At 36.0% G+C, this 14,104-nt stretch overlaps 1 protein-coding gene and 1 long non-coding RNA gene across 3 annotated transcripts; both read left to right on the top strand.

Moving 5' to 3' along the window:
• The first annotated feature begins 2,103 nt into the window (after nt 1-2,103).
• Nucleotides 2,104-6,995, top strand: LOC133862287 (probable disease resistance protein At5g66900). The gene is made up of 6 exons (XM_062298056.1): nt 2,104-2,507; nt 2,652-3,416; nt 3,964-4,361; nt 4,661-5,019; nt 5,493-5,701; nt 5,819-6,995. The coding sequence occupies exons 2-6, from the start codon at nt 2,789-2,791 to the stop codon at nt 6,661-6,663; spliced, it is 2,439 nt and encodes an 812-aa protein (XP_062154040.1). The 5' UTR covers nt 2,104-2,507; nt 2,652-2,788; the 3' UTR covers nt 6,664-6,995.
• A 1,226-nt stretch (nt 6,996-8,221) lies between these two features.
• On the top strand, nt 8,222-12,543 carry LOC133863685 (uncharacterized). Of its 2 annotated transcripts, XR_009899424.1 has the most exons (4): nt 8,222-8,433; nt 8,511-8,575; nt 11,335-11,465; nt 11,856-12,543. It is a non-coding gene; the product is annotated as an uncharacterized LOC133863685 (long non-coding RNA). The 2 variants fall into 2 exon arrangements; XR_009899423.1 differs by lacking the exon at nt 11,856-12,543 and having other exon boundaries at nt 8,227-8,433; nt 11,335-11,620.
• The last annotated feature ends 1,561 nt before the right edge of the window (nt 12,544-14,104 follow it).

The following is a 14,104-nucleotide window of genomic DNA, read 5'->3' as shown; positions in this document are numbered from 1 at the left end:
AAACATCGTCTCAGTTGGCGGGTGGCACCTCTTCTAGGGTTTCATTTTGAGCCGGGTTGGAACGTCTCGTTGTCACCATCGCGGATTTGTTTTTCGTAAGAACAACTTATCGTTCCCACAGACGGCGCCAAACTGTTGGTACAGTTTCCGGTATGGTGACGTGTCGCCTAGTGATTCGCTGTTGGGTTCTGATCTATAACTTCGATCCTGCAAAAAGAACAAACAACTCGTCGGGGGTGCCGACTACGCCCACTCCAATGCCTAAGTCAGTTCAAATCAATTTTCTGAAGAGTGTTTTCAATCTCAAGAGCTCAGAGAATTCGTTATTTCATACCTGGTGCGACGGTCTTATTTATAGGCTGGACTTGCGGTCTTACCAGACTTGCAATCTTACCAGAATTCTTGACGCCTAGTTGGATTAGGAGTTTGAATCCTAGCTTGGTTGAACTTTAACCTTATCTTCAGGGAATTCGAATAAGATTATAGAGTCCGAAGTTGATTGCGTTTGTACCTCTTTAAACTTGATTCCGTATCAATAACTACCTTATCCAATTAATTATGGAATTGTGGTTTATCCCTGATCTTCTGGGATTATCTTTATCGCATTCTGAGACAACCGCGGCATACTTCAGCCAACCTCCGAGGTGATGATATCCGAGATATGTTCGCTCCGACTTGGAGATCTTGGGATATCGCCACACCATAACGGGGTTGTGTAAGGCCGAGATGTTATTACTCCGAGATGTCGTCACACCGACTTGATATCACCCCGAGGCGATATCGCACCGACTCGATATCACCCCGAGGTGTTATTACTCCGAATCACAAATGTCCGAGATATGTTCGCTCCGATCAAATTAGGAGATCTCAGGATATTTGATACCGTCACCTGGGATGTTAAGACCGAGACGTCTTTATACCTAGATGATCTTTTCTTTGCTGGGTCGGAACGAGTGTCCGAGACATAACTTCGAGATGTTTCAGAATCCACGTGTCTCTAGGGTTAATCTTATCCCTAACAAAAGTAGTATTACTTTATAATAATAATAAAATAAGTTCAAGAACTACTAACACATGTGCTACATTAGTATAGTATGATTATGGTTCGAAGTTTAACATTATATATATAGCTTTTATTTAGTTTTGGTGTGAAAACGCATTCGAGAAATAGAAGAAATTTTAAATGCCAAGGGAAGAAAAGCAGTACAAGGAGGAAAAAAAGAAAAAGAGAGTATTTTTATTATTATTATTATTATTATAAGTGAAATAGAGAGTATTTGACTTGCCTAGTTGCCTCAAATCAAGCAAATTTGGTGAGACGTTGACAGGCAGCAAGTTTGACGTTTTCAGCATGCTTCTACATAAAATGAAATTAACTTTAAGGGCAGAGTAACTCAAAAAGATTAAATGCGACGATTTCCAATTAATGTGCAATAATGAGCATTTCATAACCTGTATATAAGCAATAAAAGCGTACGTAATGCACTGTACTTGAAAGGATAAAGATCGAGTGGAAGAAGAACTTTGACGGAAGAATGGTCAACATTTTCTCTGCTGGCAATTGGCACATCTAATGGGCACCGGTGTGAAAGATTTAGGAGAAGAATCGATTTGATTATCTTATCAAAGTCAGATAAAAGTTGTTATTTATAGAGTTACATGTGCACTAGTTTGGGAAGCTAGTACAAGGTTTTTACAACAACAAAAAATGAGAGAACATGAGATACTATAAAATAAGAAAAAGGTGTATGCTGAGTTTGAGGAGCAGAGATGAATCTAGGAAACATGGAGGCCATATTGGGCAGCAGGAATCCAGGAGGAAATTGTGCTAAAGTCTGCTGCTATGCTACTGTTCACAGGCCTGCTGTCAACATGAAATGTAAAGTCCTTTTGCTGATTTTGAGGCTGGTCTTGAGGAGAAGTGAGCTGTTGCTTTTATCCTCTAACACGGTTGGCCACGTACGTACCGTTTCCAATTTCCCTTACAGAAATGTCAAGTCAACGACGGAGATGAAAATCAAGCATATTCTTCCGTTAATACGCGAAACTTCTTATTTGATGCTTATTCCATTAAGGAGTTTAAAATGCGTCAGACTTCTTCTTCATTTGCAATTTGAAAGGATGATCAGCTAACTGACCGAGGAGGAGGAAGCTCTCTCATATATAGCTCATGTTTTCATGAAAACAAACGGCGCCCTTGTTTGCCTTTGACCGTTTATTGCATGCCTTTATGCATGACCGTACGTTATTTCCTTTCCTGATCCCATATTTGATACGCTAACCAACCACTTCAACGACTTCATGTCTGACAGCTGCTAAGATGTCGCAGAAGATTCACAGTTAACGGCGATCGAATTACACAGTCAATATATTAATTCCTCTTCCAAATAATGCGTTGCTTCACTTCCACGCGGGGTATCCTAAAATGGGAAGGACGAAGTCACTGCTAAGACTCGGAACTTCGAGGTTCATGGCATGACATTTTCTTAGATTACTGAGTATATAAGGTATAAATCGATTACTTTAGCTTAAATCGATTACTGAGTATTTTCTTCCCTCTATTCTTTTCTCCCGATCGAGAAGCCTATAATATTCTTTTTTTTATCTGCGATTGATTTTGTTTTGATTTTCTGCCCTGTTATCCTCATCAGCGCCAGAAAAAAAAAAAAAAAAAAAAAAAAAAAAAAAAAAAACCTCATCGGGCTAGTTGAGTATCGTCGGGTACAAAATCTTTGGTTTTTTTCTTTTGCCATATTGGAGATTCTGGGTTTGTTGGAGAAGCAAAGTAATGGCAGGAGGATTGATTGGAGAGGCTGCTCTGGGAGCAGTACTTGGAGAGGCATTTTCACAGTTGTTTGAAACAGTTAAGGATGTGGTAAACAAAGCCCGTATGTTCGAATCCATTCTCGCAAACCTCCAATCCACGCTAGCTTCTTTGGTGCCATTGGTTGAAGAGATAACACGTTTGAACAGAGAAGTGGGCCACCCAGAAGAGGAAATAAAGAGCTTGATCGAGCAAATGAAGAAGGGAAAGAAGCTCGTTTTGAAGTGCTCGAAAATCAGTTGGTGGAACTACTGCATGAAATCCCAGCACGCGACCAAACTCTGCGAGTTGGACAAGGACATTGGCAGGTTCTTTCAGATTGATTTGCAAGCATGGAATGCGAGGAATGTGTTGGAGACTTTGGCGGGGGTGAATGCTATCCGTAAGAATATGAATTTGGCCGTGAAAAATGGTGGGGTGTCATGCGCGGTTCCTCGACCCCCTGATTTTATTGTTGGATTGGATGTGCATATGAAGAAGTTGAAGATGCAGCTGCTGAAGGAGGAGGTGTCGGTGCTTGTCTTGACTGCTCCTGGAGGATGCGGGAAGACCACATTGGTGAAAATGCTCTGTCAGGATGAGGAAATTAAAGGTAGTTCATCACAAATTCAATAATTCTTCTTCTTTTTTTGTATAATTTTACTTCCTAATAGGCAAGTGCTTTAGGAAATATTATTCTCTATCTCTAAACTAGGATGTGGATCCTTTTAAAGAGTAAACCCTTTGGTGTTACCAAATGCAAATTACACAGAATATTATATTTTTGGCTTTGACTTAAAATGAATGGGGTTGCATTCGCGCTGAGGACTCAAATTTCTGCAAGCATGTGAATGAAAGATAGTTAGAAATAGATTTGTGTCAAATTCAGGTTCATTCTCTTTGGATTTGCTCTTTCGACTGTCATTTTTCGTGTTTTTGAAACGTATAGTACATTGGAATTACTGCCACAGAAGAGTAGCAAAAGAAAAGAAACGAACAAGCAATTTTCATATCAACATAATTGGTGGCATTGTTTCAGAATTTGCTTATTATTTCTTACTCTTTGTTGGGATTGGGTTTTATATATCCTGTGCGCAAATGTTATCAGACATGAACTGGGATTTTGGTGGCAGCTTTCTAACTACATTGTATTTGGATAGGCATATTCAAGGAGAATATTTTCTTCGTCCCCGTCTCAAAAACGCCAAACCTGAAGGTCATTGTAGAGAAACTATTTCGTCATAAGGGTTATCAGGTGCCTGAGTTTCAGACTGATGAAGATGCAATCAACCAGCTGGAGCAACTGCTAAATCAAATTGAAGGCTCTATATTGCTGATCCTGGATGATGTCTGGTCTGGATCAGAATCCCTTCTTGATAAGTTTGAGTTTAATATTCCAAATTACAAGATTCTTGTGACTTCAAGAACTGCATTTCCAAGATTTAGCTTTACATATAAGTTACAACCATTAAAAGATGAAGATGCAATGACTCTGTTTCGTCACTCAGCAGCCCTGCAGGATGGAAGCTCTTTGATTCGAGATAAAGATATCGAAAAGGTACTTTGTCAGTCTATGGTATATGTGTATGAAATGCATTTAATCGTATCTGTTATCGTACATTTTGGGAAATGTATGTGTATGAAAGAAAAAATACATTACATGATGCCATTGCTTGTTTTAACAAGTACATAATACCATGGCTACCTGCCAAAATCATGTTTGCATACTTATGCATGCATTTATGCTTGCTTGTTTTGTTTCTTATAAACAATTTGTCCCCAAAAAGTAGACATACAAATATTACCCCTGTAACCTCTAAACAATAACTGATTTTATTTGGTGAACAACATTTGCAGATACTGAAGGTCTGCGGGGGGTTCCCTCTGGCCCTTAGAGTGATTGGAAGATCACTCCGTGGGCAGTCTGCAGAGGTCTTGAAAAGTTGGGTGAAGAAATGGTGTAGTGGTCGTTCTATCCTTGATTCTGACCGCGATCTGCTTGTTTGTCTCCAGAAGAGCCTAGATTTCTTGGATAATGAGGTCATCAAGAAGTGTTTCCTGGACCTAGGTTTGTTTCCGGAAGACCAAAGGATCCCTGTTGCTGTCCTCATTGATATGTGGGCAGAATTATACGAACTAGATGAGGAAGGCATTGATGCCATTGCCAACCTACATGAAATCACTAGCCGGAATCTTGCTAGTCTTGTGGTCTCAAGGTATACTGGCTTTTTATTTGTATCATGTGATTTTCTTGTAGGCTGCTGTCTTCATGATTTTCTTGTAATATGTTGTGGCTGCTGTATACACGCCCAAAGTATTCTAATGTCTCACAGCTTGATGAACTTTAAATTGCAGTTGACAATATATTATAGCTTATTTGACCAGTTGATTGTCAATGTACTATTTTTCATACTACCCTATGAATATCCATTTGGAAAGCCAATTAAAAGAAAGAAGGAAAGTTATACCAGCTAGAACTAATGGAGGATTTCCACTATGATCTTTACCTTGATGCAGCTCATCTCATAGATGCTTGAGTTTGATTCTCTTAAACATATTCATTGTGTTGATTTCTTTTACCCATGTTATAAAAGTCTTCATTTTGATGCATAGTCATGGAAATTAATTTCATGAGAAGACTAAAGAATTTGAATCTCTTCAAAGCATTGAATTTTTGCTCATTTTCCAGGAAAGATGCAAGTGATATTGGTAACTACTACAGTGAAGACTTTGTCATACAACATGATCTTCTCAGAGAGCTAGCTATCCATCAGAGCAACCAGGAGCCAATAGAACAAAGGAAAAGACTAATTATGAACATAAGTGGAAACAATCTTCCCAAGTGGACAGAACAGAAGCAGCAACCTCTCGGCGCACGCCTCTTGTCTATCTCAACTGGTCAGTTCATCTTTCTCACTTTTCAAACACCCCACATGTCCTTACACATGCTGTGACTTATAAAAATATAAAATAGTATTTGGCACCCTTTCACACCATGTATGATATTGTTTGCAGATGAAACGTTCTCATCAAGTTGGTGCAATATCGAAACATCCGAAGTTGAGGTTGTAGTTCTGAATTTTCAAACAAAGAATTACAAGTTACCTGAGTTTGTGGAGAAAATGGATAAATTAAAAGTTCTGATTGCCACAAATTATGGTTTCTTTCATGCTGAGTTAGGTAACTTTCAACTACTTGAGTATGTACCCCATCTAAAGAAAATCAGATTAGAGAAGGTTTCAATTCCTTCCCTTTGCAAGGCCCCAATACGATTGAGGGGTTTGAAGAAGCTATCCTTGTTTATGTGCAATATTGGTGAGGCTTTTAGGAGCTGTACTATTCAGGTTTCAGATGCATTGCCAAATCTAATGGAGATAAACATGGACTATTGCAATGATCTTGTTGAATTGCCTGCTGGGCTGTGTAATATTGTCTCCCTTAAGAAACTTAGCATCACCAATTGTCATAAGCTGTCTGCCATGCCTGAAGAGATAGGAAATGTGGTGAATTTGGAAGTGCTAAGGCTTAAGTCATGTACTGATTTGCAGGAGTTGCCAGAGTCAATCAGAAGCCTTCATAAGTTAAGCATTCTTGACATATCTGACTGCCTAAGCATTAGGAAATTGCCAAAATACATTGGTGAATTGCGTGATTTGAAAGAGCTCCACATGGAAGGGTGCTTGAGATTGAGAAATCATTTGCCACCATCTACTTTGGATCTTGAGCAGTTGGAGCTTGTGACATGTGATGAAGAGAGGGCCAAGTTATGGGAGCCTATTAAGGACTCCCTGACTAATCTAAAGGTAGAGGTGGCTGAAAAAGATATCAACTTGAATTGGCTTCCCGTACATGATTTCTGAGAACTGTTTTTGTTTGGAAAATGTGGAAGGTTGGATAAAGTATACCATTCTCTTCCACTCTTTCTTTGCCTTTTGTTCTGAAAAGAGAATGAAACTAAAGTGGGTTCGTACACCTAAAAAAAAAGGGTAAATTTGTGGGACTGCAGTGAAAATATAAGTGACAAATGGAGGATTTTATTCAAGTGAGTAATACAATAATGACCGAGGGATATTTATACATACAGTGTAAGAGTATAAGGAAAATAAGAACGTAAGGAATGTGTGAATATACATTAGGACAATTCCAAGATTTTTTGATTTGTCAATTACAAGGCTTACACATGATTTCCTAAGTTTTGAATTGCATATTTCCTTGTAAGCTGCTGCTATATTTCTTCTTTCCTTTCTTGATGCTTTGACAGAGTTGGGGAGACTTTCCTTTTGTGCATCTTTAGTAGCTGTTGCGATCCTTTCCTGTTCTGCAGACTCTGATTGATTTCATATTTTCATTCAAAACATGCCCTATAACACATGAAGTGTAAATGATTTTGACTTTCTTATGCTTCTAACAAATATAAAGTGGTTCCCTTTTCTCCTGTTTTGAGAGGGGTTGTGCGGTTGTGTCTTGCTGGGTGGTGGCTCCTAGCTTAGGGCTTTGGAGCGTTTTTTGTTCCCCTCGGTTCCTTGTTCCGGTGGGGGTATTTATTTCATCTAGCTTTTGAGCTATGATGAGTTGATGTTTCATCTAGTCTTTGGGCTATGGTGAGTTTTTTTAGCTTTTTTCTTTGGCTCAGGCAGTTGGTTTTACGCGTCTAGTATGGTTGGGAGAGTGGCTGGATTTGTGTCGTCGGAGATGTAAAGACCAAGAAAATAAATAGGAGATTTATCAATTAATAAATTGTATTCATTAATAGATGAGCTTAATAATTATATTCTAGGTAATAATAATGGTGTTATCGAAATAAATTAAGCTTGAGGTAAAATAATAGAAAGAGTAATAATTATTATAGTGTGGTTTAAATAAATATAGGGTCAAATATATCTGGGACATTATTTAATAATTAAAGTATAAATTTGAGTAAATAATTAATTAAACTTAATTAGGTGCATTTAAAATGCAAGAGAAAATTTTTAGAGACTAAAGTTTATAAAATGAGTTTATCAAGATTAAATAAAAATAAGTCTATTTAGTGGGGTAAAATAAAATAGAGTGTTTTATTTTTAATCTATGGGCTTGTAAATAGTGGCCATGAAAAGAAAATACAAGTGATATTTTTAAGTCCAAATAAAATAGGAAATAAAAATAATAGAAATCAAATTAGAAAAGAAAATTAATATTTAAAAGAAATTAATGAATAAAATAAAATAAAAAGAAATAGAAAAGAAAAATATATTAGAAAAGAAATTAAGAAATATAGAATAAATAAATAAATAAATATATATATATATATATATATATATATATATATATATATATATATATATATATATATATATAGTGGGGCGCAGGAAAGAAGAAAAAAAAAGGTGAAGGGCCATGTGGCCCTTCACATGATAAAAGAAGGAAGGGCCATCTGGCCCTTTCCAATGAAGAAAAAAAAAAAAAAATAATAATAATAAGAGGCAATGCCTCTTTTTCTCTCAGAACCGAGGGAAGGAAAGAAGAGAAAGAAAAGATGGGGAAACTTTCTCATTTTTGCGATCTACGAAGATCTAACGGTCCGATCTTCGATCCTTCTTCGGAAACGTGATCCTTGCACTTGGATCTACGTTTCCACCGATCGTTTTAAGGTAAAATACTAAACTAATGATTTTGTAATTTTGGGTTAAAATATTGAAATGTGAGTTTAATCTAATATTTTCTTTAGGTAATGGGTTACTTGGAACTTGCTTAAGACTACCCAAACCATGGGTTTTGGTTTGGTGAATTTTGGTGAGTTTCCTTAAACCCTAACTTTTGGCTTATGTATTTTAATTGCGATTTCTTGTGTCTAATCCTAAGTAAATCTTATGGGTTAGTGTTATTAGTGTTTAAATAGCAATATTATGTATGGGTTAAAAGACTTTATGTAGGTATTCTCACTTATGAGAGAGGTTGGCCTTGATATGTAAATGGGAATTTTAAGGGTAAGTTGGAATTTGATATCGGTTAGGTGTTTTGATATTTGTTATGGGCTTTGATTCTTGATTTTTGATAACCTATAAATGATGCTTTGTGGTGAGTGCTTGATGTTGGAATGGAAAGTGATTATGAAGGGTATTTTGGTGAAAATCCAGATCTGGTCGGTGGTTGTAAATTGGGGATAATTGTGTTAATTGACGGTTATTGCTCCATTATGTTGATGGTAGAATGTTTGATTGAATTGGGTTTAGTTTTGGAAGAAATTTGGTAGATGATAGTGGCTATGATTATTGGAATTTTGGTGAGTTGATGTGAGGGAAAACCTTGCTATATTTGATGTTGTGTTTTAATGGATTCAAATATGGATTTTTGGATTGGTAACTTGATGATGTTAGTTTATGATTAATTGTTGAGGATTAAGGTTAATGCTTGTGATGGATTTATGGATTTAGTTTTATGTGGCGTCTAATGTTTGTGGTTGATCCTTGGTAGTCCTTAATGGCTATGGCTCATTGTATGTAAAAGAGGGGTTTTGATTGATCTTGATGTAAGGCTATGGATATTGAAGGTTTGGTGGTAGGAGATTGATCTTATTATGTAAATGGGTTGAAATTTGGCATGGGTTTGGATGTTTGGTTGTTAAGGGCCGAGTATGTATGTGTCAATGCGAAATGGTATTTTAGTGAGGACATCTTGGTTATGGTTTGTTGAATAAGGCTAAAATATGTTCTATGTTATATTTATGAGTTGGATATTCTAGGTGTTGATGAAGTTGAATTGATTAAGGTTGATTATGATAAATAATTGAATTCTTTGCTATAGTTTATTTTGGTGTATAGGTTATGTAATAATAAGATTTTAGATGATGTCCTTTGTAGAGTTGGGTTGTTTTGATTAGTCTCATGTTATAGTCCTAATAAGATTCTCGGGTAGTGATGGTAGTTATAAGTGAGATGAATAGATCATAATCTTGGTACTTGGTGAAAATGAGGAATGTAAATGAAAGCGTATAGGAGATGGATGGAATGCACAAAGATTATAAAATGTTAAATAAGGTTAAGTCCTAAACCTAAACTACTTAGGATGATAGTAAATGATAAAGATTAAGTACTAAAGTCAAATAGTATCGGAACCTTATGATAAATGTGACTCAATAATAGTAAGTAAACAACTATAAGATTTATAGTTAATAACAATAAAAGATAAACTAATGCATATAGTAAATACATCTTTGTATTAATAATCAAAGATATCATTAGAACCTAAACCTAAATGATAACCTAATAATAGTTTAGGATACCTAACTAGCCTTAGAAGCAGATTACGCGACGTGTGAGCACGTGGATAGTGTATGTGTCATAGAGTATAGAGTTCAATAACATAGTCTAATGTTATTAATGTTTGCAAGATAGTGTCCGGATTGGAGTCTTTAACAGGTCATCCAATGTAGAGTTGGAGTCGTGAGTCCAATGCAGTCAAGGTGAGTATTCTACTCACTGAGAAAATATATTCTCGTATTTTATAGGAATGCAAATGATAGATAATTTTCTACTGAACCAACGATATGTTAACAGGTATGCTTTGAATGTTTTAAGTAGTTTCAATTATGTTGAAATATCAATGATGTTATGAAATGATGCATAAATGAAATGTTTGAATCGATTTAAAGTGTCTGAATATGTACTGCAATTCTGCAAAGAAAAATAAAGAAAATTTCATGTTGATTGGTTCATGGTATTTGAAGAAAGCATGATTTGCAAAGAATAGGAGTTTAGAGTTAGAATTGTAAAGCATAAAGCATGAGGCCCATAATAACGAAGAGAGCGTAAGGCTCATAATAACGAAGAGAGCGTAAGGCTCATAATAAGGAAGAGAGCGTAAGGCTCATAATAAAGAAGAGAGTGTAAGACTCATAATAACGAAGAGAGCGTAAGGCTCATAATAAAGAAGAGAGCGTAAGGCTCATAATAACGAAGAGAGCGTAAGGCTCATAATAATGGAAGAGAGCGTAAGGCTCACAATGAACAAAAAGACTATCATGAGCATGCATAGCATTATTTAAATTGTGTGATGTTTTTATGAAAGTATATTGTAGTTTTGCTAGACGTATTAGTATGCATAAGAGTCTTGATAGAAAAAGAACTTATGTATATTGGTATCGGATTGGGTGATGTTTTCATGATAAGTATATTGTAGTTTTGCTAGACGTATTAGTATGCATAAAAGTCTTGATAGAAAAAGAATTTATGTATATTGGTATCGGATGGTTGCATGATTTAAATGTCATTGTGTTCTATAACGAATCTTTTTCGTATAATACTAGCTGTCCATAGTATTTAAACGTTTTCTATTAGTCGGTGTTTGCTACATCAGCTATGGGGGTTTTTCAAACAAAAATTTATAATATTGGTAGCTGTTATAGTGTCCGCACGACTAAAAATGAAAAGTTGGTTCTTTGCAAAAACTCAGTGAATAGTATACCTCTGAGGTCTTAGTGTATTTATGTATGCTAAGGCGGTGGGCTCATAATTCCACCTATACGGATGTGGCAAACCCCCACAACCGTATAGATGATGTTCTTTTGGCTGCAGGTATTCCGATCGTAGTTGATAGCATTGTAGAAGGGTATTTTGGATGTTATGACTGAAGCACGCCACAACGGTCGTAATTGGTGGACCACGGGTTGTCCACTTGTTTATAGGTTTGGTTTATGGCTTGTGACGTTTGTGTCACTTGTTATTGTACAAAACCATTTATGTCACGTATTTAATTCGTGGAAAGATTTAATCATATAGTTATTTAATGGCTCTTTGTTGTAATTATTTGTGATAAATGTATAAGATGTGATTTTCGCTATTAGGTTATGTTTTCCGCTGCATAGTTGATAGATGTTATACTCTGATTTGCCAAGTACATATTATGGGGTATGTACATATGTTGGCTTTGCGACATATCGTCGTGCCACTGTGAAGATCCGTTTATATTTTAAGGGATTAATGATTATGTGGATGTTTTGTATATAAAAAAAAAAAAACGGGTCGTCACAGGAGGAGTGTTGGTTTGGCCGGTTTTTTATTGTTTTTTTTTGCAGATGTTTGATGCCAGATCTACGCTCGCTCGTTGCTTTCCGCTTGACACGCGCCTTTTGGCCGGAATGTCCGTCGCCGTCCGCTCCTGCTGCTGGTCGCACAGGTCACGCCGGTTGCCGGAGCTCGGAGCGTGGTCTGCACGCGCCAGAGGGGTTTCTGCCGTTCGACGCGCGTGACGGCCACGTTTCGCCATTTTCTGGTCTTGCACGATGGGGAGGGGGCTTCCGGCGGTGTCTCTTCGGCTGGGGGGTACCGGGGCCAGCACGTGTTTCCCACGCGCCGCCGATTTTGGCGAAATCCGCCTTTCTTCTGCCGGTTCTGGGGTGTAGCCTCTGTTTGTGGCTGGTTTTTTAGTCTACCTATGTAATTTATGGACATTTTGGAATTGTTTTGATGGCTTTTTGCTAGATCTGTCTCTCTATTATGTGCTATTGTGCTTTATTGTTTAGAGGGACTTCATGTATGACCTTTGTAATGTTTATTTATTATTTGGGTAGATTTTTTTTTTTTGTTTATTCTGAATCTTTTTACAGTTTACCTTTGGTAGCTGCTTTTAAGTCAGGTTTTACCTGACTTAGTGGGTGGAGTTTCTTTATCTCCGGTCACAATTGGCCTTCGGGCATGTTTGAACTTTTTCTGTCTTGTATTGGCCTTTTGGTCAAATGTAATTCCCACTGGGGCTTGTTATTATTAATGAAGTTCACTTTGTTTCAAAAAAAAAAAAAAAAAAACAAATATAAAGTGTGATTTTGGCTCTGAAAAATTCAATAATTTGATGCCACTCACAGATAATATCTGAGAATTAGATGCAGTTTGCAAGGGCCTCAGGCATTGAATGGCTAGAAAGTTCAGTCCTATGTCATTTCCATGATTTCTAAATTTCATTGTAATTTCTTTGCTCCTTAAAAAATGAAAGAACAAAAGAAGGAAAGCATAAGGACTCAAACTGCTGTCGCCAATTTTTCACCGCTCTTGCTGATTTTTGACATGGATGGGTGGGGTGAGCCAAAAAAAGAAAAGGTAGCTTTTTTTTTTTTTTTTTTTTTTTTTTTTTTTTTGCTTCTTCTTTCTTTGACATGTTCGTACAATAGATGGGATGAATGATTCGAACTAGTGACTTTTACTTCATAAGGCGTGGTTCCCAGCCGATTGAGCTACTCATTGAGAATAAAAGATAATTTTTTTAATACGCAGGAAATATTTTGTACATCAATTTTAAATTAAAAGTTAGCTATTTATTTTTAATAAATAAATAAAATTTATCAAAGTAATTTACATTAAACAACACAAGCTGAGTTAGAATCTTAAAAAATGTGGATATGTAGGGTTAAATACTTTTTTGTCCCGTGTGGTTTAAAAATTTTATTTTTTACTTTTTTAGTTTTCATTTTTTTCATATATAGTACATGTGCTATGGGAAAATATAGAGTTACCTCTGTCCATTTTTCCGTTCAAAACTGACGCACGTCAGCGACACGTAGCCCCCATATATATATATATATATATATATATATTTTCAATTTTCTTTTTTTAAAAATAAAAAAATAAAAAATTGTAGAGGTATCTGAACCACCTTCAAGGCCAGTTTTAGGGTTGGTCGAACCACCTCTAAGGCCTTTGGGCCACCTCCAAGGTCCAAAGTCAAAATAAATAAATAAATAAATAAAATTTCGCCATTGGGGGTGGCTGAACCACCCCTACAATTTTTTTTATTTTATTTTATTTTTTTAAAAAAAAATGAGGGCCATGTATTGCAATTTTAATGATGCCACGTGTTGCTGACGTTAAAATCAGTCAGTTTTGGACGGAAAAATATATGGAGGTACCATCTCCGTCTTTTCTTATAACACAAGTACCACCTATGAAAAAAATAAAAACTAATAGGGCAAAAAATAAAGTTTTTAAACCACAAGGATGTGTAAGGTATTTAACCCGGATATGTATGATAATGATTTTAAAAAAATGTTTTTTTAGTTTAAAAAAGTATTTTAATATGACACAAAATTTAGAAGGTTCTTTTTTTTAAAAAAAAAAATAAGAAAAAAAAAATCATATTTAACCCCTAAGTTTTTATCTGATTTGAATTTAGTCATTGAGTTCTAATTTCAAGAATAAGGTCCTTAGATTTTGCTCTAATTTTAAATAGGTCCCTTTATCATTTTTCTGTCCAAATGAATGGTTTGTCATATATCACATGTATCTCAATGTTATATCATTAAGTGTCAAATCATCCATAAAAAATAAAAATAAT

This window comes from Alnus glutinosa, chromosome 3, assembly GCF_958979055.1.
Source record: "Alnus glutinosa chromosome 3, dhAlnGlut1.1, whole genome shotgun sequence".
NCBI lineage: Eukaryota > Viridiplantae > Streptophyta > Magnoliopsida > Fagales > Betulaceae > Alnus > Alnus glutinosa.
This window is presented reverse-complemented; position numbering and strand designations above follow the sequence as displayed.

Excerpts from the sequence above, each read along its gene's own strand:
- LOC133862287 (XM_062298056.1), top strand. The coding sequence starts at position 2,789 with ATGGCAGGAGGATTGATTGGAGAGGCTGCTCTGGGAGCAGTACTTGGA. Across the intron at positions 4,362-4,660 it reads GAGATAAAGATATCGAAAAG|ATACTGAAGGTCTGCGGGGG; the intron begins GTACTTTGTCAG and ends CAACATTTGCAG. Across the intron at positions 5,702-5,818 it reads CCTCTTGTCTATCTCAACTG|ATGAAACGTTCTCATCAAGT; the intron begins GTCAGTTCATCT and ends TATTGTTTGCAG.